The sequence below is a fragment of the Manis pentadactyla genome, chromosome 15 (assembly GCF_030020395.1).
Source record: "Manis pentadactyla isolate mManPen7 chromosome 15, mManPen7.hap1, whole genome shotgun sequence".
NCBI lineage: Eukaryota > Metazoa > Chordata > Mammalia > Pholidota > Manidae > Manis > Manis pentadactyla.
In genome coordinates, this window is record NC_080033.1 from 13,693,126 (window position 1) to 13,720,091 (window position 26,966).

Consider the following 26,966-nt stretch of genomic DNA (forward strand, 5'->3'; position numbering starts at 1 on the left):
ATAGTCCCAGGGTCAGATGGTGCCACCATTATTAAAATGTTAAAATGTGGAAACCGAGGCCCACACAGAATGAGCCCACATCCACCTCACCCACTCACCTCTCCCTCACAGGAGTAGTTGATCTTCAGGAAGTAAGGGAAACTCAGGTATTCCTGAAAGGAAAGGTTGGGCAAATGTCCAGAGCCCATGGTACGGGTCCAAGGCCTCTTCTCACTTTTCTGATCCCTATTCCCTCACCTTATTCAGGTCAAAGCGCGAGTCCACTAGTTGGCTGAACAAGCTGTCCACTGTGCCTAGGGGTTCTTGATAGAAGAAGCGGTCCCTCCCGAGGTTCTTGCCTATCGTCTGGAACTTGTTCAGGGCAACCTGCCAGGAGCACTTCTGGATATCCTCAATTGCCCACAGCCTCCACGGTGCCAATAGCACCGCCAGCAGTGCCCAAAGCGCCCTCAGGACTTGAAGTCTTGGCCACACAGGGCCAGCAGCAGACATCTTGGGGCAGGTCACAACGTAGCTCGAACCTGGAGAATGCTGGGGTCAATAGTCGCCATCCAGACTGCTCGCGGGGAAAGCCTTGAGATCCCTTCTAACTCCTGCACTTCTCCCAGCCCCTGCTCCTGGCTCCGGCCCCGCCCCGGCCCCTAGCCCCGCCCCTGCACTTACTCCAGGTCCCGCCCCGGCTCTTGCTTCTCGCTTGCTGCTGTCTCCGCCTTTGCTCCAGATTCCGCCCCTGCCCCTGCATCTGCTCCTGTTCTGGATTCCACCTCTGCTACTTCTTGAAGGTCCTGCCCTACCGCTGCTCCTGGCCACCACCCTGCCTCTGGTTTCGCCCTGCCTCCTCGTCGCGCCCCTTTATCTAACTTCACCCTTGTTCTTTGCTCTATCCCCTTCTCTCGTTCCCACCCCCACTCTTCATCCTGTCTCGATTTCCTTTTCTTGCTTTGGCTGCGCCCCACCTATTTAGCCCCGTCCTGGTCTCGCACCTGCACCTGCACTTGCAACTGCACCTAGCTCCGCCCCCACCTCTTGCTCCGATCCCCCACTTCTCTTCGCACTGCCCCTTTCTCCTTGCTCTGGCCCAGCGCTGGTGCCGGGTGCGGATCCCGGCCTCTTCCTTCTCCCCGTCCTGGTCGTGGAGCCTCTCCACGCCCCGCCCCTTCCCTTGTCCCCGGCCCCTGTTTCTCGCCGGGAGCTTGCTCTTCGCTCCGTTTCCGCTCCTTGTCCCGCCCCTGTTCCTCGACCCGCCCCTTACCAACAGCCCCTTTCCCCTTATGCTTGGCGAGCGAATCCTCCCAAGTCGGTTCCTCGACCTGCCCCTTCTCCTTAAAGATGCTCTTTGCCCCGAAATCTCTCATCGCCACAGGCCTTTCCCTCGCTGCGAGGCCCTCTCCTCACTTCTCGCCTTCTGCTCACCCTGCACATTCTCCCTGTCTGACGTCAGCACCCCGATCCTCACCTTCTTCCCTAATCGCGCCACCTTTTCGCCCTCCTCACCACCCCTTTCCATGCCCCGGACAGCTACCCTCTCTACTCACCGCCTCTTCTAGCCCTTCTTCTAGCCCCGCCCCTACGCATCGCCCCGCTTCTACTCTCAGCCTTTCCCTGTTCCTCGCCCCGTCCTTTCTCCGCCCCTCCCCGCCGTGGCCAGGTCCCTCCACTCCTTTTTCTCCTCCCCTCCTGGCCTCCTCCCTCCCGCCTCCCCTTCTCTGCCCCTCTCCCAGCCCCGCATCCCTCCTTGGGATGGCCGCAGGAACCCCCCTCTTCTCCCGCCCAGCGGTACCAGTCACTCAGTTCAAAACGGTCAACCGCCTCTTGGGCGCTTCAGTACCGCCCCTCTTGCCCGGTCTCAAAATGGCCGCCTACACTTCCACAACCGCCTTCCGCCTTCCCAGAGGCACATTTGCTTCACGCTTCCGTCTCCACGGTAACGCTCCCAGCAGGAGCCAGGAGCGCGCGGGCGGAGGGAGGCGGTGCCCAAATACCGGGGCGCGCGTACCTCACAGGCAGAGTGTTCTGGAGACAGTAGGAAGTCCTTCAAGTGTTTCCTGTTGGTGGTTCTGGCAACACCTACTCGTCCTTCTACCCAATGGGCTTTTATATCAAACATTTTACTAAAAGAGAATTTGGTCTTGTGAGAATTACTCAGTGGTTTAACACCCATCTCTAGGAAACGAGCAAAGGCCGCCATCTCACAGAGTTGTGGGAAGTCAGTAAGATACCATGTGAAGAGGGCCTGGCACCAGTAAATGTTTGGTAAGCTCATTTTCATTTGTATTCTGACACCTAATCTTAAGGACTCAGACCATGACCTAAGCCCAAGGTTTTCAAACTTGAGCGTGCATAGGACTCACTTGCAGGATGTTCGGCTCTACTCCAGAGTTTTTTATTCAGTACATCTGAGGTGGGGCTGGAGATTCTAGCAAGTTTCCAGATTATGCTGATAGTGATGGTCTGAGGACCACACCTTGGGAACAAGCGCTCTAAAAAAACCTTCCATGACTCCCAGGACCTCAGGGAAACATCCAAACTCAATTGGTCGAGAGCCCCAAATAATCTCATCTTCCTCGTACTTCTATGCAGCTCATGTCCTTTCTCCTGATGAATCAGAAACTCTAGAGACCAAGAGATCTCTGAAATAAAAGGGTTTATTTTTACAGATACAGCTAGTAAAAGGACTGAATCCTGGGACAAGCAGTTTCTGCTTCACCAGCAGCAAAGCCAGTTAACAGAAACAACTTGACCCAAACTCAGGGCACATTTATGAGGAGGTCTCAAGAAAAGAAAGTTCTTTAAATTTACATCGGCTCTAGTTAAGGAAGGTGGGCTGATGAGAAGTGGGGAAAGTCTGGGATAGGTGGTTAAGCCATAGAGGCTTGTGGATTCGTTTTTGTTGATGGTCAGACACTGTTCACATGCAAGAAGGAATGCATTGGTTCTGGGGACCTTCTAGATAATTGTTGAAATGACTTCATCCAGAAACATGGAGTTTCTGGTTAGCTACAGTCCATGGCTTTTGACTAATTACCTTCCCTTTTCTCTCTCCCCCATTCTCCAGCCCTTATGTCACTTAACTCAGTATTTTTCCTTATCTGTATAGACCATGTAGTCCAAAGCCTAGTCACTCGGAGTGACTTGAGTATCCTCGATCTGGCGTGCTTTCTCTCCTCCAGACTATGCACAGGCTGTACCACCCTCTGGAATACTATTCCCTGCCTTGTCGCCTGCTGACCACATTCCTTTCCTCAGGTCTTGTCTGTGATACACTACCAGCCCCCATCCCTCCCTGATCACGCTAGGCCGTGTCTGTCTGGGAATAGGTCTTTGTTTCCCATTAAGTCACAGGTCCATGAGTACAGGACATAGGGCTTTCTCCATTACTGTTCCCAAATCTGTCCAAGGCGGCCAGAATAGGTGATCTATGTAAATAAAGAGCTGAGGGAAATCTATGCTCCCTTCTGCAGCCCATCCCCACAGGCCAGGGCGGAGTGACTTCCTCTGAGAGAGGAAACACAGCAGCTGTGTACCAGAGCCCTTCTAGACTCACCAACGGTGAGAGAGACTGGGGTCTCCTGCAGGCACCCCCTCTCAGGAATCCAGCCCCCCTCCAGGGGGGAGGTGCCTTTGTTAGGTCCCGATGCCCACTGTGCGCCTGGCAGCATCATTTATGCTGCCAAAAAAATGGCCACCACCCACACGCCCATTATCAAGACGCTGAAATAATTTATGGGACATGTATTCTGGAGAAGGCACTGCAGACATAAAGAAGGGTATGAGACCCACTTGTGTGTCTGTGGAATGATTTCTGAGTTACACTGGATTGGTGAAACAAGCAAAGTTCAGAAATGAGAATGTTAGAAAAAGCATATTAAAATTATATATACATTATAAAATTATATTTTATATATAATTACATATTTATTTTTGTTATATATGTATTTTATGTATTTATACATGATTATATGTTTTTATAATTACATATATAAAAGTGTATGATTACATATACATAATTGATGTAAAAAAGCAAGGTGCAGAAATGAGGACATTAATCATTAGTCAACATTTTATTAAGTACCAGACATTGTTCTAAGAGCTTTACGAATATTAAGTTGCTTAATTCTCTAACAAACCATGAGGTAAGTGCTGTAAATTCCCATTTCCCAGATTTCAAACTGTGGCACAAGCTGGTGAAATCGTTTGCCCAAAGCCACAGAGCTTGGGAGTGACAGAGTTCAGATGTGTACCCAGGGACTTTGCCTCCAGAGTCTAACATTGCAACCCTCACCATACTAGGTACCATTTATGTAGAGTGAAAGAAAAAACAGATGACACACATGTGCACTGCTGGTACTGCCTGGGAGCCCTAACGAATCAGTCAACACAGGCAAAGTGCAGGAGGAAGACAGACTTCCCAGTGTACACACTTTTGTACCTTTTGAGTTTTTAGCATGCACCTTTTTTTTAATATCTTGAACTGAACAGGGCCTGGTTTATTTCTCTAGAGGAGTTTAGAAGGAAAGGCAGTGAGAAGTGGAAGCCAGATCACACAGTCATCTCCCTCGATAAGGTGAGAAGCAGCTGCCTGCCCAGCCAGCCGCTGACTTTAGCAGCCAGGTCAACGAGGACCATGGGGAGAAGCCAGGGAGCCTGGGAGGCTGAGGAAGAGCTAGACAGCGGATGTTTCTGGGCTCCCGTGGGACAAGGTGGCCAATGAAAACCTTGCTCACATCCTAGTTTTGTACTCCCTGTGTGAACTTGGGCAAGTTATTTGGCTTCTCTGGGCCCTCTTTTCTCCACCTGTAAATTGTGGGAAAAGTACTTAACAGAGTTGCTAGAAGGGTTAAATAAATTATCAAGGGGTTGGAACAGTGCCTGACACATAGTAAAATCTATGCAATTGTTTTCTTTCAAAGTAATTAAAACCATTTTGTGTGACTTGATAGCATGATTTGATAATGTTGACTTCTCCCTCAAAATTCTCTTGTCTCTCACCTACACGGCCTCCTCTCCTGGTTTTCCTACTCCTTTTCTGTCTCCTTTATAAGCTCTTCTCTCTGGTGTAAGGACATGAGTTGAAGGTCACTGCTGACTATACGGAGCATTTACATTAATTAGAAAAAGAAGCCCCCTTTCGGCATATTCAGCCTTGAACTTTAGCCCCGATTTGTTTCCACCCTGCCAGCCAGACATCCCTTACATAACATCCCAAACTGTATAACTGTACATGTTGGCCCTGGCTGATTAATCAATATCTGTCTGTTCTCCCAACCTTCTGCCTTTCTGATAGAAGCCCAGTTTTGTCCAGGTATTCACCAGCCTCAGTCCTGAGGAATCCAAGCCAATCACGGTGGCTTCCTCACTCTGGCCAAGTAGTTCCGGATGGGCGTGAGAGCCTCTTTGGGCCAATGTGGAAGAGGGGGTCTGCTGAGAGGCTCTGGAGAAGTTTTCTTTTCTTTACTTCCAGACAGTTCCTGGCTCTGTGTCCAAGACAAGGGCCTTCCCCTCTCCATGCCTCAGTTTCCTCATCTATGTGAAGGGATGATAATATTATCTTCCTCATTTGCAAAGTACCCAGAACAGAACCTGGCCAAAGAAAGCATCATAGAATAACACAGCAGGATCTGTGAAACTGTCTTTTGAAGTAGCTAGTATTATTATATATTGCCATTTTACAGATGAGGAAACCGAAAATCACAGAGGTACAGTGGGTGCCCAAGGACACAGGCAGGATACAGCTGAGCTGGGATTTGAGCCCAGGCAGGCAGGCTCCAGAGCCCAGTGCACCTTACACATTTGGCGCTCAGTAAAGGGGGACAGCTTTTACACTGGTGTCTCAGCTAAGAGCAGAGCCTTCCTGCCATTTGGATCCAGGCTGGGATCCTGTCTCAGCTTGCTGCTTGCCAGGCCACTGAGGAAGATTCTATCACCCAGGCCTACCCTACGGCTTTCCACACACGTCTTGCTCCCTGGAGACACTGGAGGACAATGAATCAGGTACACCATCCTCTGCTGACTATTCCTCAGATTTCAGGGCTGAGTTCAGTTGTCCCTTCCTTCAGGAAGTCCTCCCTGACCTCCCTGTGCTTCCCCCACCTCAACACTGACCACTCTGCCTGTGCTGTCCCCATCACACTGCCAACCCCTCTGCCTCCTCACTGAAGTCCTGCCTATTCTGGGCTGTCACTGCGTGGGGACAGGTTTGTCTACTTCAATGAACCAGGAGACCCCTGAGAACAGGGCCCAGGCCCATCTCAACCACTACTGTGTCCCTAGCACTGCCCAGCCCAGGGCCAGCACAAAGGAGGGAGTTTTGGATGTGTGAATATATTCTTTCCACTTGACAGATGAGGACATCCAGGCTCAGAGAGGGGCAGTCCCTTGCCCAGTGACCAGTCTAGTGCCCCACATGAGGTCTGAGCCCAAAGCCTGGTAGAATTGGCAAGTGATGAGTGGCTGAGCAAGAGCAGTGATGGAGTAAAAGGATGAGCCACAAAGAGACAGTGTGAGGAAGACACCGAGACAGTGGGGAAGCCAGAGAGGCACAGAGTGTCGGGGACATGAGAGAAGGAACTGAGAACAAGGCAGGTGGTGGAGGAACTGGGCGAGCCGGGCCTGTGAGACAAAGGACAGGCGGTTGGTGGCAATGCCTCACAAATGCCGGCATGTGCTCATGGACATTCCAGTAGGTCCACCCCCATCACGTGGGCCCCTCAGCTGCAGGCCAGGTCCATCCAGCCTCGGGGCACCTGCCCTGGCTACCTGGGGATGGAGGCATAGTCGACACGGGAGCCAGCAGTGAGTTGCTGGCGTGGCTCTGGCTGGGGTCCCAGAATGTCCACCCGGTCATCCTCGTCCTCGCTGAAGCTGGCAGGGCACGGACTAGGCAGCAGGATGAGCTCTGTGAGCCCATGAAGGTCAGACACACGGCGGAAAGTCTGCAGCACCAGCACCATGGCGACCAGGCCCAGGAAGAGGTAGACTGCAGAGGTGGCAGGAGGGGACAGGCAGACTCAGACCCCCAGGGCAGGGCCAGGTCTCCCTCAGAACCTCCAGGGCAAGGCTGTGGCCCTGCCCCCAGTCCCCGGGCAGCCACCCCACTCACCTGTGACCAGCACTTTGTAGAGGGCCCGGTAGGGCTGACCGGGGGCCTCGCTGGGCACGTAGTCGCCCAGGCCTATGGTAGACAGAGAGATGAAGCAGAAGTAGAAGGCATCCAGGAAGCTCCAGTCCTCCTCAAGGTGGGCAAAGACTGCAGCTGGCACCAGGAAGCAGAGGGTCATCACACCCGCCAGCAGGGCCACCAGGTGCCAGCGGGCCACCTGCCGGGGGTCCCAGCCCCAGCGCGTGCTCAGCCAGGACAGAGGCGCGTGGGTTAGCAGCAGTGACAGGCGCTGGGCCGAGGCAGTCAGCAGCAGCATGGTGGCCGGCACGCCCAGGAGCGCAAAGGCAATGGAAAAGGCCTTGCCCGCGTCGGTCAGCGGTGTCGTGTACCCGTAGCCTGTGGGGGTGAGAGTGAAATCCTTTTGCCCACCAGGCGCCTCCAGTCAGGGGTCTGTGGCCCCCCTAAACAGAGCCCTGATTTCATCTTGAACCTGCCCCTCCCACAGTCTCATCTCAGGTGATGGCATCCCCAGCCAAGAGCCATGGTGACGTCCTTGACTCCCTCGTTGCTCACACCCACCTTCCATCTGTCAGCGTATCCTGTTGTCTCAGCCTTCAGACAGATCCAAAACCTGCCCACTTCACGCCCTCTTGGTCCCACCCTCGGCCTCTCAGCAGCCTCCTCCCTTGTCTCCTTCACCCCCTACCTTTGCCTCCACCATCTTTTCCCCACAAACAGCTGGAAGGACTCTATGGACACCTGAGGAAGGTCGCATTGCTCCCCTGCTTAGAGCCCTCCTGTGGCTGCTTCCAACTCAGGTAAAAGGACAGAGTCCTCATCACGACACCCAAGGCCCCACACGATCCCACAGGGCAGCATGCTCCCACCACAGGGCCTTTGCACTGGCTGTTCTTTCCTGCAGGGTTGGCTCCATCCCTCCACTCCTTCAGGTCATTGCTCAGATGTCATCTCAGTGAAACCTTCCCTCACCACCTCATTTTACATTGTTATACTCTCTTGCCCAGCTTTTTCTTTTTTTTTTTTTTGGTTTGTTTTCATAGCACTTCACTTCCCAGCATACTATATGGTTTCCTTATTTGAGTACTGTCTGTCTCCCTGTTAGGATGCAGCTCCAGGAGGGTTCAGGTTCTGTCTGTTTTTGTCACTGCTGTAGCCCTGGTATCTGGCTCAGAGTATGCACTTGATCAATAGTCATGTAATGATTAAAGGATGCAAGTTCTAGCCTGGCTTGGAGCCTCAGTTTCATCTACTCTAAAATGGGTGTGACAAGTTCCACTGGGCTCCTGGAGGACTGTGGGAACACAGAAAGGTCAGTGTGGGTGTGAGAATTGCAAACAAACATGAGAAAGGGGAATTCAGGTGTTGGTGGGATGGCTCACTTTGGCAATATGTGACTTAAAATCTCTGTGTTTCCCAAAGAAGTCAAACCAAAGGGTCAGAGATAGACTGGAATGGTAAGCTTAGGGCCTGGTTTATGTTGAGACTAAAATGTCTTGCCCAAAAGACTATGGATCCAGCCCTGTGATCAATAAGAAAGTGTGGAAATGTTGCACATACCAGCAGGTATTCACTTGTGCCCGTCTTCCATACAAAGGGGTCCCCTGGTCTTTTATACTCAAAAGGTTTGAAAGTAGGAACCTGAAGTGGTACCTGTATGTCCATGCTCACAGCAGCACTATTCACAAGAGCCAAAGGGTGGAAGCAACCCATGTGTCCATCAACAGACGGCTGGATAAACAAAATGTGATATGTACATGCAATGGACTCTGATTCAGCCTCAAAAGGAAGGAGATTCGGACACAGGCTACAACATGGTTGAACCTTGAGGACATTATGCCGAGTGAAATAAGCTAGTTATGCAAAGACAAACACTGTATGATTCCACTTATATAAGGCACCCAGAGTAGTCAAATTCATAGAAATAGAAAGTACAATGATGGTTACCAGAGTCTGAGGAGAGCAGGAAATGGGGAGCGAATGTTTAATGGGTACTGTTTCAGTTTTCAAGATGAAAAGAGTTCTGGAGATGGATGGGGGTGATGGTTCAGTAACAATAAGAATGTACCTAATACCACCAAACTGTACCTTAGAAATGGCTAACATGGTAAATGAAATGTTATGTGTATTTTACCACAATAAAAAAAAAATGGGGAAAAAAAGAATCCCCTAGTTTTGCTGGACGCATGGCCACCCAGAATGAAGACATTCCCTCCTCCCTTGCAGCTAGGAGTGACTCTGGAATAATTCTGGCCAATGAGTTGTATGATGAAAGAAGCAAGCAACTTCCAGAAAGTGTCCTTAAAGGAAGGAGGATGCCTATCTCCCTTCTTCTCTCCCCTCTCCTGGCTGGAACACAAATATGAAGGCTGCAGTTGAGCAGCCACCTTGGACCATGAGGTGGCCTTGGAAATGAAACTGTGTACAGAGGAGCACAGGGTCTCTGACCATGCAGACTATTCTGGTCTTAGACTGACTATCTTGAATGTGGGTAAGAAATACTTTCATCTTATTTAAGCAACTATGGCTCCAACCCTCATTAATACAAGTATACAGACAGAAAAACTCCAGCAGCCTAGCCAAAATGACAGGTTTTCAAATGACACAAAATCCTTATAAGCAGAAAAATCAGAGTTAGAATAGAATGGGGGCCGTGAGCCTCTACTCCTCTACTTACTACCTCAAAGAACTGAGTCCAAATCAGTACTTTGCCTCTTATTCCCTACATGAGCTGGGCCACATGACTTCTCCTCTCTGAGCCTCAGTTTCCTCAGATACTGCAAAATGGGCTCATAAACAGTCCTTTCCTCAAACATAATAGCAATAACCTACAGGTCGGGACGGGGCATGGGAAGAGTTAGCATGACTATAATATGCACTTCCTCTTTCCCGACTCCCAGTTCCAGGTAGGCTGACTCCTCCCCCACCGGAGGAGGGCCTCACCTGCAGCCAAGCTGCCTGGATCAACTCCAGATCCCAGGTCTTCCTCAGAAGATTTGGGCCTACGGCAAAACCAGGGACGCTGTAGGAGAGATCTCTCTGAATGACATCTGGGTTTCCCTTCTCCAGATACATTCAGGGCTCCTGGCTTCACCGATAGTAATGAAATAACATAATATAATAATCATGAGTAAACTAAATAAGCCTAAACATAATAATAATGAAATGAAATAATAAGAATGAGAAAAACTCCATTATTATTGCCAGCACTTCACACAAAGACTCATTCCTTGACCAAACTTTAGGTAGCCTCCCCTGAGCCCTCTTTTTTACCAGGCCCAGTTTTAGCAGGAATCCTGAGCCAGTTCAGGGAGAACGCCCCTCCTCTTGATACTAGATTGAATTCCTCATCTTCCACCCTTGATATCTAAGTCCTTGGCCTATCTTCAGCAAGAACCCCAGTGAGCCACTTTAGCAAGAATCCCCCTAGCCTCCTTTTAGGAATCTTCCGTCCACTGACCCCCTAACCCTGCTCTCCAAATCTCCAGCTGTCTGCTCTATTCAGAGCTGAGTTCAGTCTCTCTCCCCTACAAAGAAACTTACCATTTTTAACAAGTGTTGGAATCACTTTCCTTTCACAATATACACATATCACCCTTCTTCATGCAAGTCTGAGAGGTAATGCAGGGGGTTGGTTAAGAGCACGAGACTCTGAGGCCTAATGGCCTCCATTCAGATCTCCACTCTCCACCTTCCTAGCTCTGTGGCGTTGGGCAGGTTGCCAACCTCTCTGGGCCTGTTTCTACTGCTAAAAAAATACAACCACAAATGATACCTGCCTCACAAAGCTGTTGTGCTGATTGGCTTAAAGCCCATATGCGGTAAGTCTGCTACCAAGTAGTATTATTACTGTGCAGGGAGATGTGTTATTATCCCATTTTATAGATGAGGGAGGACACTGAGGCTGAGAGATGAGCAGTGACTGAGCAGGGATCTGAACCCAGGAAGTGCCTGCCTTGAATTTGCCTTCTTCACCTGTCCTGCCTGGGAGGACTGCTCAGAAGCCAGGACCAGGGAGGAGGCTGAGGGAGACTGAGGTGACCCAGTGAAGCCCAGGAGCAGGTCAGACAGGCCTAGCCAGCTTGGGGATGGTCTCTGAGAAGCATCAAGCCCTGCTCCCTGGGCTCTGGTTTGCCATCCACACAGTGGGCCACCAAAGGCAGCCTGCTATTACCAGCAGCAAGGGGGAGTTAGGAGGATGGGCGGGCCCTGGCCCAGCCTCCTCACCGGGTCTAAAGACCTAGCAAGGAGATGAACAGGAAGTCTGGGGGTTGGGGAGTAGCTGGGGGAGGACCAGCAGAACCTACCAACAAACGGGTTTCCCAGGTCAGGAAGCCCCGAGGTGGGAATTCCCAGGTGGGGCTTGGGGGAAGGGGTCTGTACCATGGTGTGTGTCAGGGGGGTAATTCAGAGGAGATCTGGGAAGCTGGTAATCTGAAATCAGAGTCCTGATTTGAAATGGATCCTAGCTTGGGTTTGGGGGCTGGGGTCCAGAGGAAGGAGGGGACAGGCACCTGTGTGTGGGGGGAGGGGTTCTGGATGACAAATGGGATTGAGAGGAGAGTCCTCAGATGAGAGGGCTTCTGAGCCCACGGATGCCTGAGGGATGAATGCTGAGGGATGATGGGAACGGATGGGTGTCTCAGGTCCTGGTAGAGAGTGTCAGGGGTAGAAAGCAGTCATGGCCTTGAGTGGATACTGGGGGTGGGGTGGGGAAGGTGTCCTGGGGTGCTGAGGGGGCCTGGAGTGTCTTTAATGAAGAGGAGAATTTAGGTCCAAAGCAGGCTGGGGCAGTATTGGGGTGAAGAGGGAGGCCTAGCTGTGGGTCTGGAGGAGATTGGAGGGGTCCCAGGTTCCCAGGAGAGTCCCTTCCTTGGGAAATCAAAGATGGGCAGGGGTAGTAGGTGCAGAGAGCCGAGTCCCTGGGTTGGCATCCTGTGTGTGTGTGTGTTTAGGGGATTCTGCCCTCAATTACAGTGTGTGTAGAACACTCACAGGTCCCTGATAGGAGGCCCAGGTTGTTCTGGGGCTCTTAACCAAGGAGTGTCAGGGGCCAGAGAGTGGTGAGAGTCTTACCTAGGGGTTCAAAGAGGCTCCCATGGGGGAGTTCCTGGTTTGGAAAAGGCAGAAGTTTTTGCTGGAGCTGATTTTGGGACTGGAGGCATGGAAGTCCTGGGTAGAGGACTTCTGGATGGAAAGTCAGAGGGTCCTTCCTGGAGGGTGCTCTAGCTCCCTTCACAGTGGGTTCCCCTTTCATATCCACCTCTGGGGGCTGCTGAACTGGCAGTCCCATGTTCAGAGGAAATAGGAGAGTGTCTCCTGGGCGGAGAACTCTGCAAAGCTCCCCAGTACAGGGGAGATGTCAAGATGGAGTCAAGCATGGGGAGAAGGTCCTATGTCTGGAGTCAGGGTTTCCTGTTGGAGAGGATGAGGAGGTGGGTGGTCCCTGGTCTGGAGGAGAGCAGAGCCCTTGCAGGGGAGTGGTCTAGGTTCTGACCACTGAGTGGTAGAAGTCTCAGATGGGGGCCCCAGGTCCTTGTTGAGGGACCTCTATTGGCAGTAAGGCCTTTAGTGATGTCACCCTGAGAAGGTCCTCACTGGGACACCAGGCTTCCCAAGGGCCATCCCAGAAGCACATATGTGGAGAGTCAGGAGACGGTGTTGGAAGGCCTGGCAGTCTGACCCAGAGAGAAGGGCGAGGTCCTTGCAAGTCTGAGGCCGGCGTCCAGAGAGGGTGAGTCTCAGCTGGAGGGTCCCGGGTCCCGGCTTGAGGCCTCTGAGGTGGTCCTAGGCCCAGAGGGGACTGGACGGACCTGGGTCTCCGAGAGGGTTAAAGCAGGGGAATGGGGCCTCAGATGCTCTCCAGAAGGTACTGAGGGAGGCCCTAGTCTTGGAGGGGACTGGGGGTTTTACTGCTTGGAGGAGAGGCTTGGATGGGGGCTCCTCGAGGAGGGGAGGATCCTAGAGTGTGGGTCCCGAGTCCTCGTTGAGGGGTTTTGAAGGGGTCCTTGTCCCAGAGCGGACTGGGAGAGATCCGCGGGGACAACGGTATTTCGTGAAGGCTCCCAGGTCCCCAGGCAGGCGGGGACGAGGTGGGGGTCCCGGGTTCTCGCTGGCTCCGGGGTGAGGGCGGCGCGCACGTACCCACGGTGGTGACCAGTGTGCTGGCGAAGAAGAGCGCCGAGGCAAAGTCCCAGGCGGGGTCCGAGGCATTGGCGGGCCCCGAAGCGTTGGCAAGCGCGGCGCGCCCCAGCCGTCCGGCCGCCAGCACCCGCTCCACAAAGGCGTCCAGGGCCGGGGCGGCCACACACGGGCTGCGCCGCAGCAGCTGCTCCCGTAGGTTCTCCAGCTCGGCTCGGAGCCGAGCCTCATGCGGCCGCTCGAGCCACGCCACCAGCAGCGCGCCCAGCACCAGGTACGCGACGTACGCGGCCAGGGCGCCCGCCAGAACAGCGCCCCGCCGCATGGCACCCGCCGGCCCCGCGCCGCGGAGCCCGGACTACCCCGCTGACGTGGCCCCACTCCCACTCGCCGGCCCGGAGCTCGGCTTCAGTTCCGGGAGTTCTCGAGGGGCGGCCTCAAGCGCCCCAAAGAGGAAGGAGAGGAAAAGGGGAGGGGCGGGGGCGGAACTCCCCGCCTCCGGGAAACTGAGGCACGCCCCACCGCCAGGTGTTAGCCCTGAAAGGGTGGGGCCCGCGCTCCCGGACTCCGGAAACTAGCAGGACGCGGAGAGGGGATGGGGGTTTGGGGGGATTCTTCCTTTCCTTCCATTCCTTCCCACGCTTCCTCCCAGGAGTCGCGGCTCCCTAGGTTAGAGAGAATCGGAGCCGTCTCCTCCGCTTCCCGACCGAGAAGTCGCTCCCCAACTGCTCCAGGCCTTCGCTGAGGGCTGCAAAGACCGTGCACTGCGTCAGAGCGCGTGGCCGAGGAGACACTGAAATCCAGCCCTCGCTCCATTCGCCAAGTCGTGCGTTCCGGAGTGGGCCTGCGTGCACCCGGAGGGGAGGCCTGTCTGATCCACAGTGAGGGACACCACAGGAGCAGGTATCCTCTGTGTCGTCGTGGACAGACTGAGGGTTCACCAAATCTTTGTTCAGCGCCTACTTTGTGCCCAGTCGTTTGCTGGGTGATGTTGGGGACAGAGTAGTGACCATGACAGTCCTGGGCCCTGCCCTCAGGGGGCTCCCAACACTTCAACAGAGGGTCAGAATGTTGGGAGGAATTCAATTCCAAGAACACAGAAAAGTCAGAGTACAAGGTGGGGAAGGAATTTATTAAAGTGAGAGTGTCGGGATGACAGAACAGAATGATGAAGGAAGTGCATTGAACTGCTACTCAGCATGGGACACATCCCCTGCTAACTCCTTAAGGCAGTGGCATCTGGCGTCCAGTGTCCGCTTGGATCTGCAGGGCGTGGAAACTGAGTCCCTACCACCCCAGGATTTGGGGGAGCCGCAGAGCACTGGATGGAGTGAGATTATGTTTTGCGAACTTCCTAGAGGCAAAGGAGACTTTCAGGCAGGCTACTAAAGGGCATGACTGGAAGCTGAAATTGCTTCTGGGTCACCCAGGCGATGGTAATTGGCAAGCCCAGATATGAGCCTTTAGCAGCTCCTCCCTACTTATCTGAAATAGGACAGAGAGAGTGAGGATTTGAGCTTTAAATCTAGAGGATTAGAATGAAAAAAGCAAAGTAACAAAGACATCACTGGAAAAGCACAGAGACAAAACATTATAAATTGAGCAGTGAGAAGTTTATTTAAGGCAAAAAGGTGCACACTTGGAGAAAGGGGAGTGTGGGCTACCTCAGAGAAGAGGTGCCCCTAAGAAGTTTAGGGTCTGGAGTTTTATAGGTGGTTAAGGATTTTTAGGAATTTTCAGGAATATGAGAAAGGGCTAGGGAGAGTAGACTTGTTAAGCTGGTTTCAAGGTGTTTATCTTTGATGAAAGACATTAAGACTCTTCTATTATTAGTCCGTTAGGTAATTCTGCAAAATTAACATGAGAAATTTACTGGTTTGATTCCTTTCCAGGATAGCAGCTTCCCCCTGGGAACTTACCAATCAAGACTCTTGCCCTGCCCCCAAGGTGGGCTGAGTTATTGTCTGTTTACTAAAGAGTATGTTAAGAATCTTACTTCTTAACTTTCTGGGTTTTAAACTGCAATCTTAACTTTAAGATGGAATCTTTCCTGTTTTTACTATGCTTTTTATAGCTGGTCTTGTTTGCTAAGTTAATTATGATGCCTATCTCTTGCCTAGGTTGCAAATTACTTGATCGGGGGCTGGAGGAGAAAAAACAGCATATAGGTTAAGTTAAAGAATAAGCTGGGCCCTTTAGCTCTCTAAAGTAAATCTTACAATGGCATGATCTAATTGACACAATGAAGACATGGGCTATGCTGGGATACTTTTCTTTATCTGGGGGAATATTCAAACATTCCAGGCCAGGTTGTTCCTGGCCTTTTGAGCTTTAACTCATTAACTCTATGAGTCTTTTCTGGCTCTCTAGTTTTAACTGGTTAATTCTTTCAGTCCCTTCTGGTGGGCTTTACTGGCCTTCTTCTCTTTCCACCCCGCTCACATCTATTCTGCCAAACAAGAGGTTCAATGAGAGAAGCAGAGGCAGAATGACCAGGGCTGTGATGGGCAGAACCCAGAGGACTGTGGAGCCCTGAGGAGCCCAAAGAGAATGACTGACCCAGCTTAGGGAGGTCAAAAGAACTTCCCAAGAAAGGAGATACCTGAGCAGAGACAGGAAGGATGAATAGGCGTGAGCCAGGGTCTCTCTTCCTGGCAGAACAACAGATACACTGATCTATTCAAGGCAGAATTTCCTTTTCTTGTTTCTCCACATCTCCCTCCAGCTGTAACTCAGCACTCTCCCTGACCCTCTTCTCTTCTGGAGAGCAGTGTCCGGGAATCGCCACTACATCTGACTGGCAGGGGAGTGGGGTTGGGGCCCAGCTCATACACACCCCAGCTGGTTCTTTTCACAAAACTGCAGCAGTCCTTGGGGCAGAGCCCAACTTGGGGCTCACAATCCACATATAGGAAGAGACGCCTGATAATAAAAACACTAACAGTGGCTGTCAGTGATCAAAGGCTTACAGTATGTCAGACTCTGTGGACACGTGGGCTTGTATGGAATCATCAACCCTTCCTATGTTATTCTCATTAAACAGATGATAAAATGCAGGCTTAAAAATGGAGTAGTCACACAACCGGTAAGGGGTCAAGTTCTGAGGCCAGCAGGCAGCTGAAATGCTTGCTTTATTAATAAAAAAATATATTCCCAGAAGAATTCAGAAGAGAGAGAGAGAGAGAGAGAGAGAGATTGGAGATTGAGAACATGGTGGCCGAGCCCAAAGGACAGATGCTAAACCAGAGGCGCGGAAGAGCGATGGGGGCATCACCTCACTTAAAAAAATAACCGCGACTGAGCAAGGACTCATAACTGAGAGACGAGAGCAGTCCTCACCATCCCCAGAAAAGACAGTCTCAGAGGAAGAAGGGGAAAGCCACGGTGACAGGGTGGCTTTTACCTCCTTCCGGAGTAAAAGTCACTTCTACCATTATCTTTGCCTTAGATAAGTGGTGGAGACTGAGAGACGGAAAAGGGGAGGCTGAGGGGGAGTGAAAGGGGAAGACGGCGTGAGGGAAAGGGGGAAACGGGGGGACAGAGAGAGGAGAGGTTAAGGAAACTTTTTCAGGGCTCCTCACTGGCAGGTATGCCTGTGTGTGCTTTGAGTCGTTGGAGGTTGTAGGGTGTCGTTTGCGGACCAGAGAAGCCAGATCACAGCGGAAGAGCATTTTTATGAATTTCTGGGAAAATGTCTAAAGATAACGACAGAAGACACCTGGTTGTTCCCACCTAACCTGTAAATACTCCCTTTAATACCTAGGGTCTGCCAAAATTGCAAAGTGTTTAGAGCCCGCACAACTCCGCTCGGCCCCTCGGGAACACAAGTGGAGCTGTCCTCCCCTGCTCCACACCCTTCCCTGGCGCCGCAGAGCTCCCAACGAAGCAAATTGAGCGTCTATAGGGAACTCCATCTCCCATCGGTCTCTTCTCTGGATGCCTACACTTCCCATCATGCATCACAGGTCCTACTCCTTAGATTGTTCCCTGCTCCGCCTCCGGTTTTGGCTCTTGCCTTACGTCACGGGCCCCCAGTCTCCGCTTCATATCCTCGTCCTGACTACCGCGAGAGGGCGTGGCCCTGCACGATCGCGACGCCCGTTGGCTGTCGCATCGCAGGTGGGGCGTGGCCACGGGAGCCGGGCGGGCACATTTCGAAACGCGGTTGGGCGGCGGCGACTGAAGATGCAGCCGGCCGGCTTGGCGGCGGCGGCGGCGGGGACGCCCCGGCAGCGTAAGTGGCGTACGTGGCGGATCGAAGGGAACTGGCGGACGGGGGTGTGGCAGGGCCCCTGCAGCGGTTAGCGAGATCGCTGCAGGTCGGAGGTCATGAGGTCAGGGATCTGGAGATTCGAGGTGTGCGCCCCGCTGGGATGCCAGGGCCGGGTAGAGGAAGCATTGGGATCGAGTCTTCTTTAGGACATCCCTTTGGAAGAAAACAACTTCGGGCAGGATATTGTGTGATGTGCAGAAAAACACGACTTTCATTGATTAGCTTTCAGCCGGCCCCACCCTTCCGTGGCTTCGGGCTGTCTCCCACTCTCCTCAGGACAGAGGTCCTATCCTTGCGTGAGCGCTGAGGGCCGTGCTTACCACACATTTAAATTTGAACCTGTATTTATTGTAGGGCTAGCCTCCTTTCCGTCTCTGTAAATTTGTCTCTCAAGTTATTCCTCATTTCAGAGTGTGCATGCTTCCCACTTATTCACTGCTCCCCTTGTGCCAGGCCCTTTGCTGGAAATCGGGTGCCCGCTAGTATAGCACTGGCCCTTGTTAATATACAGCCCAGAGTTTTGTGGGATGACAGACATTAAAGTTGGAAGCAAACAAGTAAGCAAGATAATCTGAAGAGTAACGAGGGCTCCAAAGGGAATAAACCAGGATGTGACTCAGGGCTGAGGAGGCCTTTCTGTTGAGGGAAAAGATGTTCATACCTCCCTCCATTAGCAGGGTGCCTGGCTGGCCCTGTGGTGGGTGACAATGGAGATACAGCAGTGCCCAGCCAGCCCCGGTTCCTGTCCAATATAGAGCAGAAGACAGTAACAGTCTAGAATGATGGTGCTCTGATGAGAGGCACAGGCAGAGGGATCAGGGCCAAGATGCTGTGACCCAACCTGGGGGTGTCAGTGAAACTTCCTGGAAGAGGTGCATTTAATGATGAGGAATTAGCCAGAAGCAGGGGATTTGTGGTGAGAGGTAAAAGATTTGGAGGCCTGTGCCAAGTAAACAAGTAGACGAATATATATTTAGCAATCGAGGTTAGTGCTTAGAGAAAGAACAAGGGGGGGGGATAGTGCTTTACACTGAGGAGTAAGGTCTTAGAGAAGGAAATATAAGTGCTGGGGCCTGAGTGCTATACTGACAGTGTTAATCGAGGGAAGGTGTTCCAAGGTGATAGCACGGCATGTCCAAGAACCTGTGGGGGCTAGGAGCTTGGCAGGGTCAGAAGACTGTTAGGACTGGGTGCAGTGAAGGTGGGAGAGGTAGTAAACAAGGGTGGGTGGCAGGGCTGGGTCATGCAGGGCCTTGTAGGCATTTGGGTTTTATTCTCAGCACAGTGGACACTGATCTTAGGCAGAGGACATGAAATGGTTTTTTTGCATTTAAAAAGATCACCCTAGTTGCCGACTGGAGAGAGGCTAAGAATGGACTGAGGGACCTGGGAGGAGGGCATTAAGTCAGGTGTGAGATGACAGTGTCTGAGAAGGGAGGGTAACAGTGAGACATATTGGGGGGGTGAACTAGAGATTGGTTGGTTGGATGTCAGACAGAAGGAATCAAGGATTTGGACACTGAGGCAGGCAGGGGAAGCAAGATGTCATCAGGAAGGGGCCAGACCTGGGTCTGGAGCCAGGAGAGAAGTGGTGGCTAGAGACAGAGCCCTGAGCCCAAGGCCAGTGTGCTGTGACAGCTGTGGCTTTGGGGCAGGTGGCCCTAGGTGAGAGGCAAAAGTCAGGGTAAGGGTGGAAAACTGGGTCTCACATTTGAGGGAGGTGGAAATGAGTCACTGATCAAGAGGGACCGATTGGGGAGCATTAGCTCTTTGAAGGCAGGAGTTTTTGTCTTTTTGATCATTGCCGTATCCACCACACCTGCAGCAGAGCCTAACACACAGAGGTGCTCGGTGGGTGTTTGCGGGGGCTCAGACAAGGAAGGGAGAGGTAGGGATGGTGTCTCAGAAGCCAGAAGAGCAGAGCTGGAGGTCGGTTATTTGAGACAATGGCATCAAACACTGCTGAGGGCTTGAGTCGGAGAAGATGGATGAGGCTTGGGCCTGCTAATGCAGAGAGGTATTTGGGAGACCAGTGGGAGCAGAACCCAAATGCCAAGGGCTGAGGGGGTAACAGGGAAGCCTTGCACCAAAGTTTTCAGAAGTGGGAGATGAAGGAGGGACAGGTGTCCAGCCTTGGGGACAAGTGGGCCAGAACCAGTGCTGCTTGCTTTGGGATTGAGGAACCTGGGTCTGTTTTCAGTCAGTAAATGATTGAGAGGAAGTGCTGAGTTGCTAGTAACTGATAGCGGTGACTGGGATGACTGTTTTCAGTGCCAGGTCAAGGGCTGAGCAATTGATGAGCATCAGTTTGCCTTGGGCCGTTAACTCCCCATCTCCAGGGGAGAGAATTGAGGTGCGAGAAAGGACGCAGATTCTTTGATTCCTCTCCCTGCTGCCATTGTAACCTCCCACTGTTCCCTGTGCCGGCAGTGGTGCCCTGCATACAGGAGGAGCTCAATAAATACCTGCTGCAGTGGCTTTGCTTGTGGGATAGGAGCAGGGGCCGTGGAGCCAGAGTGTTGGGTTCAAATGTGCCCTCTCCATCACCATCCTCTCCTTCTTCCTCACCCTAAGGCTGCCTCCAGCAAGCCCTGTCCCTCCTACTTCCAACATCCAGAAGCAGCCCACCTCTTCCCCCCAGTGCCCCACCCTCCATCCCCATCTCCCATCTGGACAGCGCAGCAGCGTCCTCCCTCCCCTCCTCTCCCTGTCCTTGTCCCCTAAGCTGTTCCCCTCATGAAGCCAGAGGGGCCTTTTATAAGCTAGAAATCTGGCTCTGCCTCACACTATCTATATGACCTTGGGCAAGGGACCAAACCTCTGTGGGGTTCACTTTTCCCATCTGTAAAAGGGGGTGATAATAGCACCGCCACAAATGAGGTCATTGTGAGGATTAAATGTGTTAATCCATAGTGCTTAGAACACAGCCTGGTGTACATAAATGCTCAGTTGGGGTTAATTATGTAATACTTATCAGGCCATTGTGGACTGGACTCCTGCTCTGCCACTGTTTGGTCCTGTGCACAAGTCATTTAGCCTGTCTGGGCCTCAGTTACCACATCTGTAAAATGGGGAGTTATTTATTCATTGATCAGGTTTTTATTTATCAAGTACCTCTTCCAGCCCTGTTCTAGGGGCTAGGGATTCACCCGTGGACAAGACAAAGGTCCCCATGTTTTAGTGGGGAGACAGAGAGTGAACAAAATAAAACAGTCCATCAGCTGTGCTGAGTTCTGTGGGTATAAATGAAGCAGGGAAGGGGGATGGGGAGTGCCACCAAGGGAGATGCAGTTGTGGACAGAATGACTGGGGTCGGGGAAAGGTCCCACTGAGCCAAGACTTTGAGGGAGGGAGGGGGCCCCCTCTGTCTGGGGGAAGAGCATTCAGACAGAGGAAGAGCCAGTGCAGAGGCCCTGAGGTGGGAGTGTGCCTGGTGTGCTCCGTGAGCAGTGTGGCCCAAGGGGCTGGAGCTGAGGGAGGGAGGTGGGGACATGAAGGGAGATACTCAGAGAGGCTTGTTTGTCGAAGGCTTACTACAGGACTGTGCACAGTAGCTCCCAGTACAGAGCAGCTACCAATCATCACCATTGTAGTCACCATTACTCAGATGGATGGCAGGCAGAGCCCGCTCACACTGGACTAGATGCCCATCGGACATCACAACCGTGCTGCAGGGCGGCCAGAGTGGGCAGGCGAGCACCTGCAGAATGAATGAGGCCCCTCACCTCGCCCCCTACAGCCTCGAAGCGGAGGATCCCCGTGTCCCAGCCAGGCATGGCTGACCCCCACCAGCTTTTCGATGACACGAGTTCAGCCCAAAGCCGGGGCTACGGGGCCCAGCGGACACCCAGCGGCCCGGGCTACCCTGCAGCCTCGCCCCAGGCAGCCTTCCTGGATGACCCTGTGTCCAGTATGGCCATGGCCTATGGGAGCAGCCTGGCTGCACAGGGCAAGGAGCTGGTGGATAAGAATGTGAGTGGGCTGGGCTGGTGGGAGTGGGAGGAGGACGGGGGCCACGGGGCCAGGGCTTTAGGCTGGAGCTCTGCCTCCCCAGATTGACCGCTTCATCCCTGTCACGAAGCTCAAGTATTATTTTGCCGTGGACACCATGTATGTGGGCAGAAAGCTGGGCCTGCTCTTCTTCCCCTACCTGCACCAGGTGAGCACTGCCCCTACCGAGGGGAATGCAGTCTGAGGTGGGAGACAGCCTCCGGGCGGGGCCTGGGGCAAGTGTGGGGGCAGCTCACCTAGATTCTCCCCAAGACAGGGCCTGGGAGCAGGGCGGGAGGAACCCAGTTCTGGGGTTTCTGTGTGCTCCCCACGCTGTCCCCGCAGGACTGGGAGGTGCAGTACCAGCAGGACATGCCAGTGGCCCCCCGCTTTGATGTCAACGCTCCTGACCTCTACATTCCAGGTTTCACCCTCCTCCCTCTGGGTGGGCATGCCTAGGGCAGAGGTTTCGGTGCCGGAAGCCCGGGATGGCCCTTGCTCTGACCAGAGTCTGTCTGCTTCCCACAGCTATGGCTTTCATCACCTACATCTTGGTGGCTGGCCTGGCACTAGGGACCCAGGATAGGTAAGAGAGGCCTTGAGTAGGCAGAGAAGGGTGGAGCACTGGGGGCAGAGGGGCAGTAGGAAGGTCTTTTGGACCCCCTCTCACAGCCCACTGTCCTCCCAGTTGGTCCAAGACAGAGCCCTTGGTGTCCCCCTCAGTGGCCCCCTGACCTCTCTCCTCTTTCCCATCCACATGTAGCCTATCGCAACAGCCCATGTTGGGTAACTCTGTTCTTCCCCTGGGCCTCCAGGACCAGATCCAGCCTCATCCTCAGTCCCCTGCCCCGACAGACCCCTGCAGCAGCCAGGATGGTCTTTTCTGATGCAGCCTGGCCATGGCCCCCCAGCTCAGAAGGCTCTTCTGTCCCCAGACCAAGCCCCAGCTCCTTAGTCTGACATTGCCCTCCATGCAGCCTCTCTCTGCCCAATGTCCCGTCCTCTTTCCATCCTCCAGAGGGCCTGGCACTGCTGCCCCAGGGCCTTTGCACCTCTAGTTCTCTTTGCTCAGGAGTGTGTTCTTCCCCTGCATCATCACTTGCTGAGTTTCTGCTCAGTCATACATCTCTGCTCTGTTGTCACTCCCTCAGAAAAGCCTTCCCCGCCACCCAGGCTGGGTTGGGTCAGACCCCCATCTCTTGCTTATAGGCCTCTGTTCGTTCCTTTATGGCACTGAAAACAGTCGTCATTAGAATTATAATCTATTAATTTTTGAGGCACTGGGGATAGGGCAGAGACCAAGGTCCTCCTTTCTCAACCAGCTTCTTGCTTGCTCAGGTGTCCCTTCCTCGGAGAAGCCCTCTCTGACACCCTTCCTCTTTGTTGAGTCAGGCACCTCCCCTGTCCTGTGTTTCCCCTGTCCCAGCCCTGACTTCTCTGGGCTGTCACTGAGGACAGGTCTGCCTTCCCTGGAATGGGACTTCCATGAGGACAGGGCCCAGATCCATGCTGGTCACTGCCAGGTCTCCAGCCCCACCCAACACAGGTGGGCACTCCTCAGGGAGGGTCTGCACCCACCAACCCAATGACAGCCCGGGTGCGTGGGTGCTGGCAGGTTCTCCCCAGATCTCCTAGGGTTGCAGGCCAGCTCGGCATTGGCCTGGTTGACATTGGAAGTGCTGGCCATCCTGCTCAGCCTCTACTTGGTCACTGTCAACACCGACCTCACCACTATTGACCTGGTAGCCTTCTTGGGCTACAAATATGTTGGGTGAGTACCCCCACCCCCTCTCCCCCACCAGCCCCAGCACTGGGCCTCTTTCTGAGACCATCCTGCCCCCCCACCCCAGGATGATTGGCGGGGTCCTCATGGGCCTGCTGTTTGGCAAGATTGGCTACTACCTGGTGCTGGGCTGGTGCTGTGTGTCCATCTTCGTGTTCATGGTGAGCTGGGACTTGGGGAGGATGGAGCTGAGGGCACAGGCCTCCTGGGCAGAGGTGGGGTATCCAGGAGGCATCCAAGAAGAGGCTAACAGGTGGGGAGTTTAGACTGGTGCCTCATTGCTAAACGGAGGAGCCCTGTAGTGGTTGCCCTAGCCGGGGGTCCAGTGCCTCCTGAAACGGGGTATCCAAGCTGGGGCCTGAAAGAAGGAGCCAGCCAGGCTGCTAGGGTGGGCTCTCACCTTTACTCTCCTTACATGGTCGGCTTTTCCACTAGAATTTGTTAGGATGAACAAAATTTCAGTACCCTGAAAGTAGCTTCTCTGAGAGCCCTTCCAGGTGCAGTGGAGGGGGCTGGCTAAGAGCTCTGGGGTCCACCGGGCCTGGGTTTGACTCCAAGCTTTGCTGGATCCTGGGCAAACCACTTTCTCTTTAAACCTCAGTTCCCATTTATAAAATGGGGAGAGTTGCACCTCAGGGGTACTGGAAGGATTCAGTGTGAGCATGTGCAAGGAACATAAGCGGGTGGAAGCAGCAAGGGCTTGCCTGGCATTTGAGTTCGGAACTCTCACGTTTTCTCACAAGGCCTGGGGAGGAGCAAGTCCTCACCATCTGTTGGGAGGTTTGGGGGAAACTATGGCTGCACAGGAGCAGAGACAGCCCAGCTGCCCCCCGTAGAGGGAGAGAGAAACTGGAGGCCGAGAGGGCTCAGGGTAAACCGTCCCGCCCCAGATCCGGACGCTGCGTCTGAAGATCCTGGCCGAGGCGGTGGCCGAAGGGGTCCCAGTGCGCGGGGCGCGGAACCAGCTGCGCATGTACCTGACCATGGCCGTGGCGGCGGCGCAGCCTCTGCTCATGTACTGGCTCACCTTCCACCTGGTGCGGTGAGGGCTGCCCGCCGAAGCCTCCAGCTGGTATTTCTGGCGGCCCCCGCGCTGCCTCTGCTCATCTCCCTCCGCCGGTGGCCACAGGGTCCGCCCGCGGTGTCCCCGGCGCCGCCCCCATCTCGAGACCCCCCTACCCTTCGCCAAGGTGCTGAGATGTCCAGCTGCACAGGCCGCCCCCCGCAGTGCGGCCACTGTTCCGGAAACAATAAACCGTAATGGGCACGGCGTGGGCAGCCTCTCCTTAGCGGCGCGGCGTCGGCAGGGGGCAGGCCCGGCCCGGGAAGGGGGCGGCTCGCCGCTCGCGACTAGAAGGCGCCACAGAGCCGAGAGAAGGTTTAATGAGCCCCGGCCAGGCCCGTCAGTGGGGCTCCCCCTTCTTCCCTTCCTTCTTCTTTTCCTTGTTCTTCTCTTCCTTCTTCTTCCCCTTTTTCACCCTGGGCGTCTTGACCTTGCCCGGTGTGCTTCCGTGCTGCTCCGAGGTGGCAGCGCGGGGCGGCGGGAACGGGAAAAGGGGGAGAGATGGTTGCGTCGGTGAAAAGTTTGTCCAGGTTCGGGCTAGGCCTCTGCCCTCACCTGGAGCACCGGGCAACTGTTGGTGGTGGGGGAAGCCTTTTACCTTTGCCTCCATGTCCGAGTCGCTGGAGCTGCTGCTGCTGCTGGAGTCTGAGCGGCCGTGGTCCTGCTAGTTGGAGGCGTGACAGTGAGGCCAGGCCCCTTACTGCTCCTGCTCCCCAGGTTGGAGGCCCGAGGCTTGGCAGGGTCCTGGGTTTAAAGGCACCCGCCTCGTCCCCCTTGAGACGTACCCCAACGAATGGGGACTTACCTTCAGGTCTTTATTAGCTGCTCTTGACTCTGACTGGCCCAGAACTTTGGGGGGGCTGTGCTTGGGGTCTCGCACCTGGCCTGCCTCCTGGGGCTTCTTGGAGGTGGAGTCAATGGCTGCGGAGAGAAGTCGCGCGGGTTGGCGCAGGTGCAGGGAATGCTCCCTCGGGGATGATCCCTGGATTTGAGGCTGGCCCCCTATCCTTCAAGTTACTCCCCAGGAGCTCACCTGCTGCCAAGTCGAACTCCATGGTGGTGAGAAGTGGGTCCGGAGGGCCAGGGCCGTGCGGGGAGGACACAGGGAGAATCAGTGGACCTACCGGCCCAAGGAATTCTGGGAGCCCCACCCGACCTTTGTTCAGAGTCCTTAGCCCTGAGTCAGAGCCCCTCCCCAGCACCGCCCAACTCATCCTCCGTGGGAAATGGGAAGGGTGGACAGTCTGCTATATCCCACCCCCACCCAGTAAGCCTTTGCAAGTGAGCAGGGTCTGGGTGTGGGGCTGTGGGCAGCTGCAGATTTCTGGGGAGCTAAAACTGCCATCAGATTCCCCCAAAGGGTCAGAGGCCTGCTTTTGAAAAAATGAGAGGGAGGGTGCCTCCCCATGACCTCTTGTACCATGATGATAACACTCGTTGAGTGCTTGCTGTGTGCCAGGCACTTCCAAGGGCTTCATGTTTATTAACTCACTCTACCAACCAACCCCGCTGTGGCTTGGTAAGTAGTGTCTGAAAGGGTGAAGAGTCTGCGCTTGGATCCAGCCTGCGGAATTTGAAGCCCAGCTGGATCACTTAACGGTCTGTGCCTTCGTGTCCTGTCTGTAATTGACAGCTACCATATGGGTTAAGAATCAAGTGGACTAATATCCTAGACCCATGCCTGGCACAGAGTGCTTGTTTTGGCTCTTTTTAAAAAAGTAGGTGTTTGTACTATCTCTGTTTTACAGATGAGAAAACGGAGGGATCAAACCATTAAGATGAGGGGCAAATATAACATGAACAGGCCAGAACTGGGATTCACGCCCAGGTAGTGTGGCTGAAGTGCCCCTCCATCTCACCCTGGGGAGCACTCAGGGGAAGAGGCAGCCAGGGAGCCCAGTCTTCCCTCCCCGCAGAGCTGGGCGAGGTGGGGACCCTGAGCCATCTGCTTCCATTGCTGTGGAGTTAAGAGGCCTTGCAGGTCCCTCTCCAGCCCAGCTAGCAGCCAGATTTCCTGTACCTGCAGGATTGGACAGGCAAGGTTGGTGTCTAGGCAGGGGCAGGCGGCTGAGGCCAGGAGATGATGATGAATCCTCAGTATCAGCCTTGTGCACTCGGGTTTCTGCTACAAAGTACATCCTCCCAGGGGCCTACCTGCCTCCCTTTCCCCTGACTGATGGCCAGCATAGTCCTTGCTTACCACTACCTGTAGTTATCTTTATTCTAGTTCCTTCAGCACAGATGGTGAGTATCTACTATATGTCCTGCACAATGCAAGTGCTGGGGGTACAGAGGTGAACAAAATCAAAAAGTCCAGCCTCATAGAACTGATATTTTAGTGGGGAGAACAAATAAAATGTATGATATGTGAGAAAAAACGAAACTAAAATGTCCATCAGTTGGGTGGGGAATGGGTAGACAAAATGTGATTATTGATACAATGAAATACTATTCAGCAGTAAAAAGAAATACATGACATATGCCTGACATCACGGGTGAACCTCAAAAATGCTAGGTGAAAGAAGCCAGACACAACATACACATCGTATGATACTCATATGAAGTGCTCAGAAAAGGATTGGAGTGATAGATTAGTGGT

The 26,966-nt window shown here is 53.6% G+C and overlaps 3 protein-coding genes across 20 annotated transcripts in view; 1 reads left to right on the forward strand and 2 right to left on the reverse strand.

Moving 5' to 3' along the window:
• CATSPERG (cation channel sperm associated auxiliary subunit gamma) overlaps positions 1 to 1,545 on the reverse strand; it is a 29,274-nt gene extending 27,729 nt beyond the window's left edge. For 12 of the 13 annotated variants that reach the window (XR_005022915.2, XR_005022920.2, XM_057492942.1 and 9 more), the window contains exons 1-3: positions 1,457 to 1,545; positions 238 to 531; positions 99 to 152 (exon numbers count right to left, since the gene is read on the reverse strand). Coding sequence is in view for 11 of the 13 variants with exons in the window: in XM_057492942.1 (XP_057348925.1) it covers positions 99 to 152; positions 238 to 531; positions 1,457 to 1,507 (399 nt within the window). In the remaining 2 variants the exon portion in view is untranslated. The other variant, XM_036876480.2, reaches the window with a different exon arrangement.
• A 2,345-nt stretch (positions 1,546 to 3,890) lies between these two features.
• Positions 3,891 to 14,156, reverse strand: KCNK6 (potassium two pore domain channel subfamily K member 6). The gene is made up of 3 exons (XM_036876663.2): positions 13,262 to 14,156; positions 7,100 to 7,495; positions 3,891 to 6,976 (listed from the first exon to the last, which is right to left on the reverse strand). Exons 1-3 carry the CDS (start codon positions 13,581 to 13,583, stop codon positions 6,753 to 6,755), a joined length of 942 nt encoding a protein of 313 aa, XP_036732558.2. The 5' UTR covers positions 13,584 to 14,156; the 3' UTR covers positions 3,891 to 6,752.
• A 2,863-nt stretch (positions 14,157 to 17,019) lies between these two features.
• On the forward strand, positions 17,020 to 24,576 carry YIF1B (Yip1 interacting factor homolog B, membrane trafficking protein). 6 transcript variants are annotated; one of them, XM_036876613.2, is made up of 8 exons: positions 17,045 to 17,501; positions 21,271 to 21,503; positions 21,586 to 21,690; positions 21,867 to 21,945; positions 22,050 to 22,107; positions 23,137 to 23,292; positions 23,372 to 23,465; positions 24,195 to 24,576. In XM_036876613.2, exons 1-8 carry the CDS (start codon positions 17,195 to 17,197, stop codon positions 24,348 to 24,350), a joined length of 1,188 nt encoding a protein of 395 aa, XP_036732508.2. In that variant the 5' UTR covers positions 17,045 to 17,194; the 3' UTR covers positions 24,351 to 24,576. The 6 variants fall into 6 exon arrangements, with proteins under 6 accessions (XP_036732521.2, XP_036732508.2, XP_036732514.2 ...); XM_036876619.2 differs by having other exon boundaries at positions 17,046 to 17,492; XM_036876636.2 differs by having other exon boundaries at positions 17,384 to 17,492; positions 21,060 to 21,503.
• The last annotated feature ends 2,390 nt before the right edge of the window (positions 24,577 to 26,966 follow it).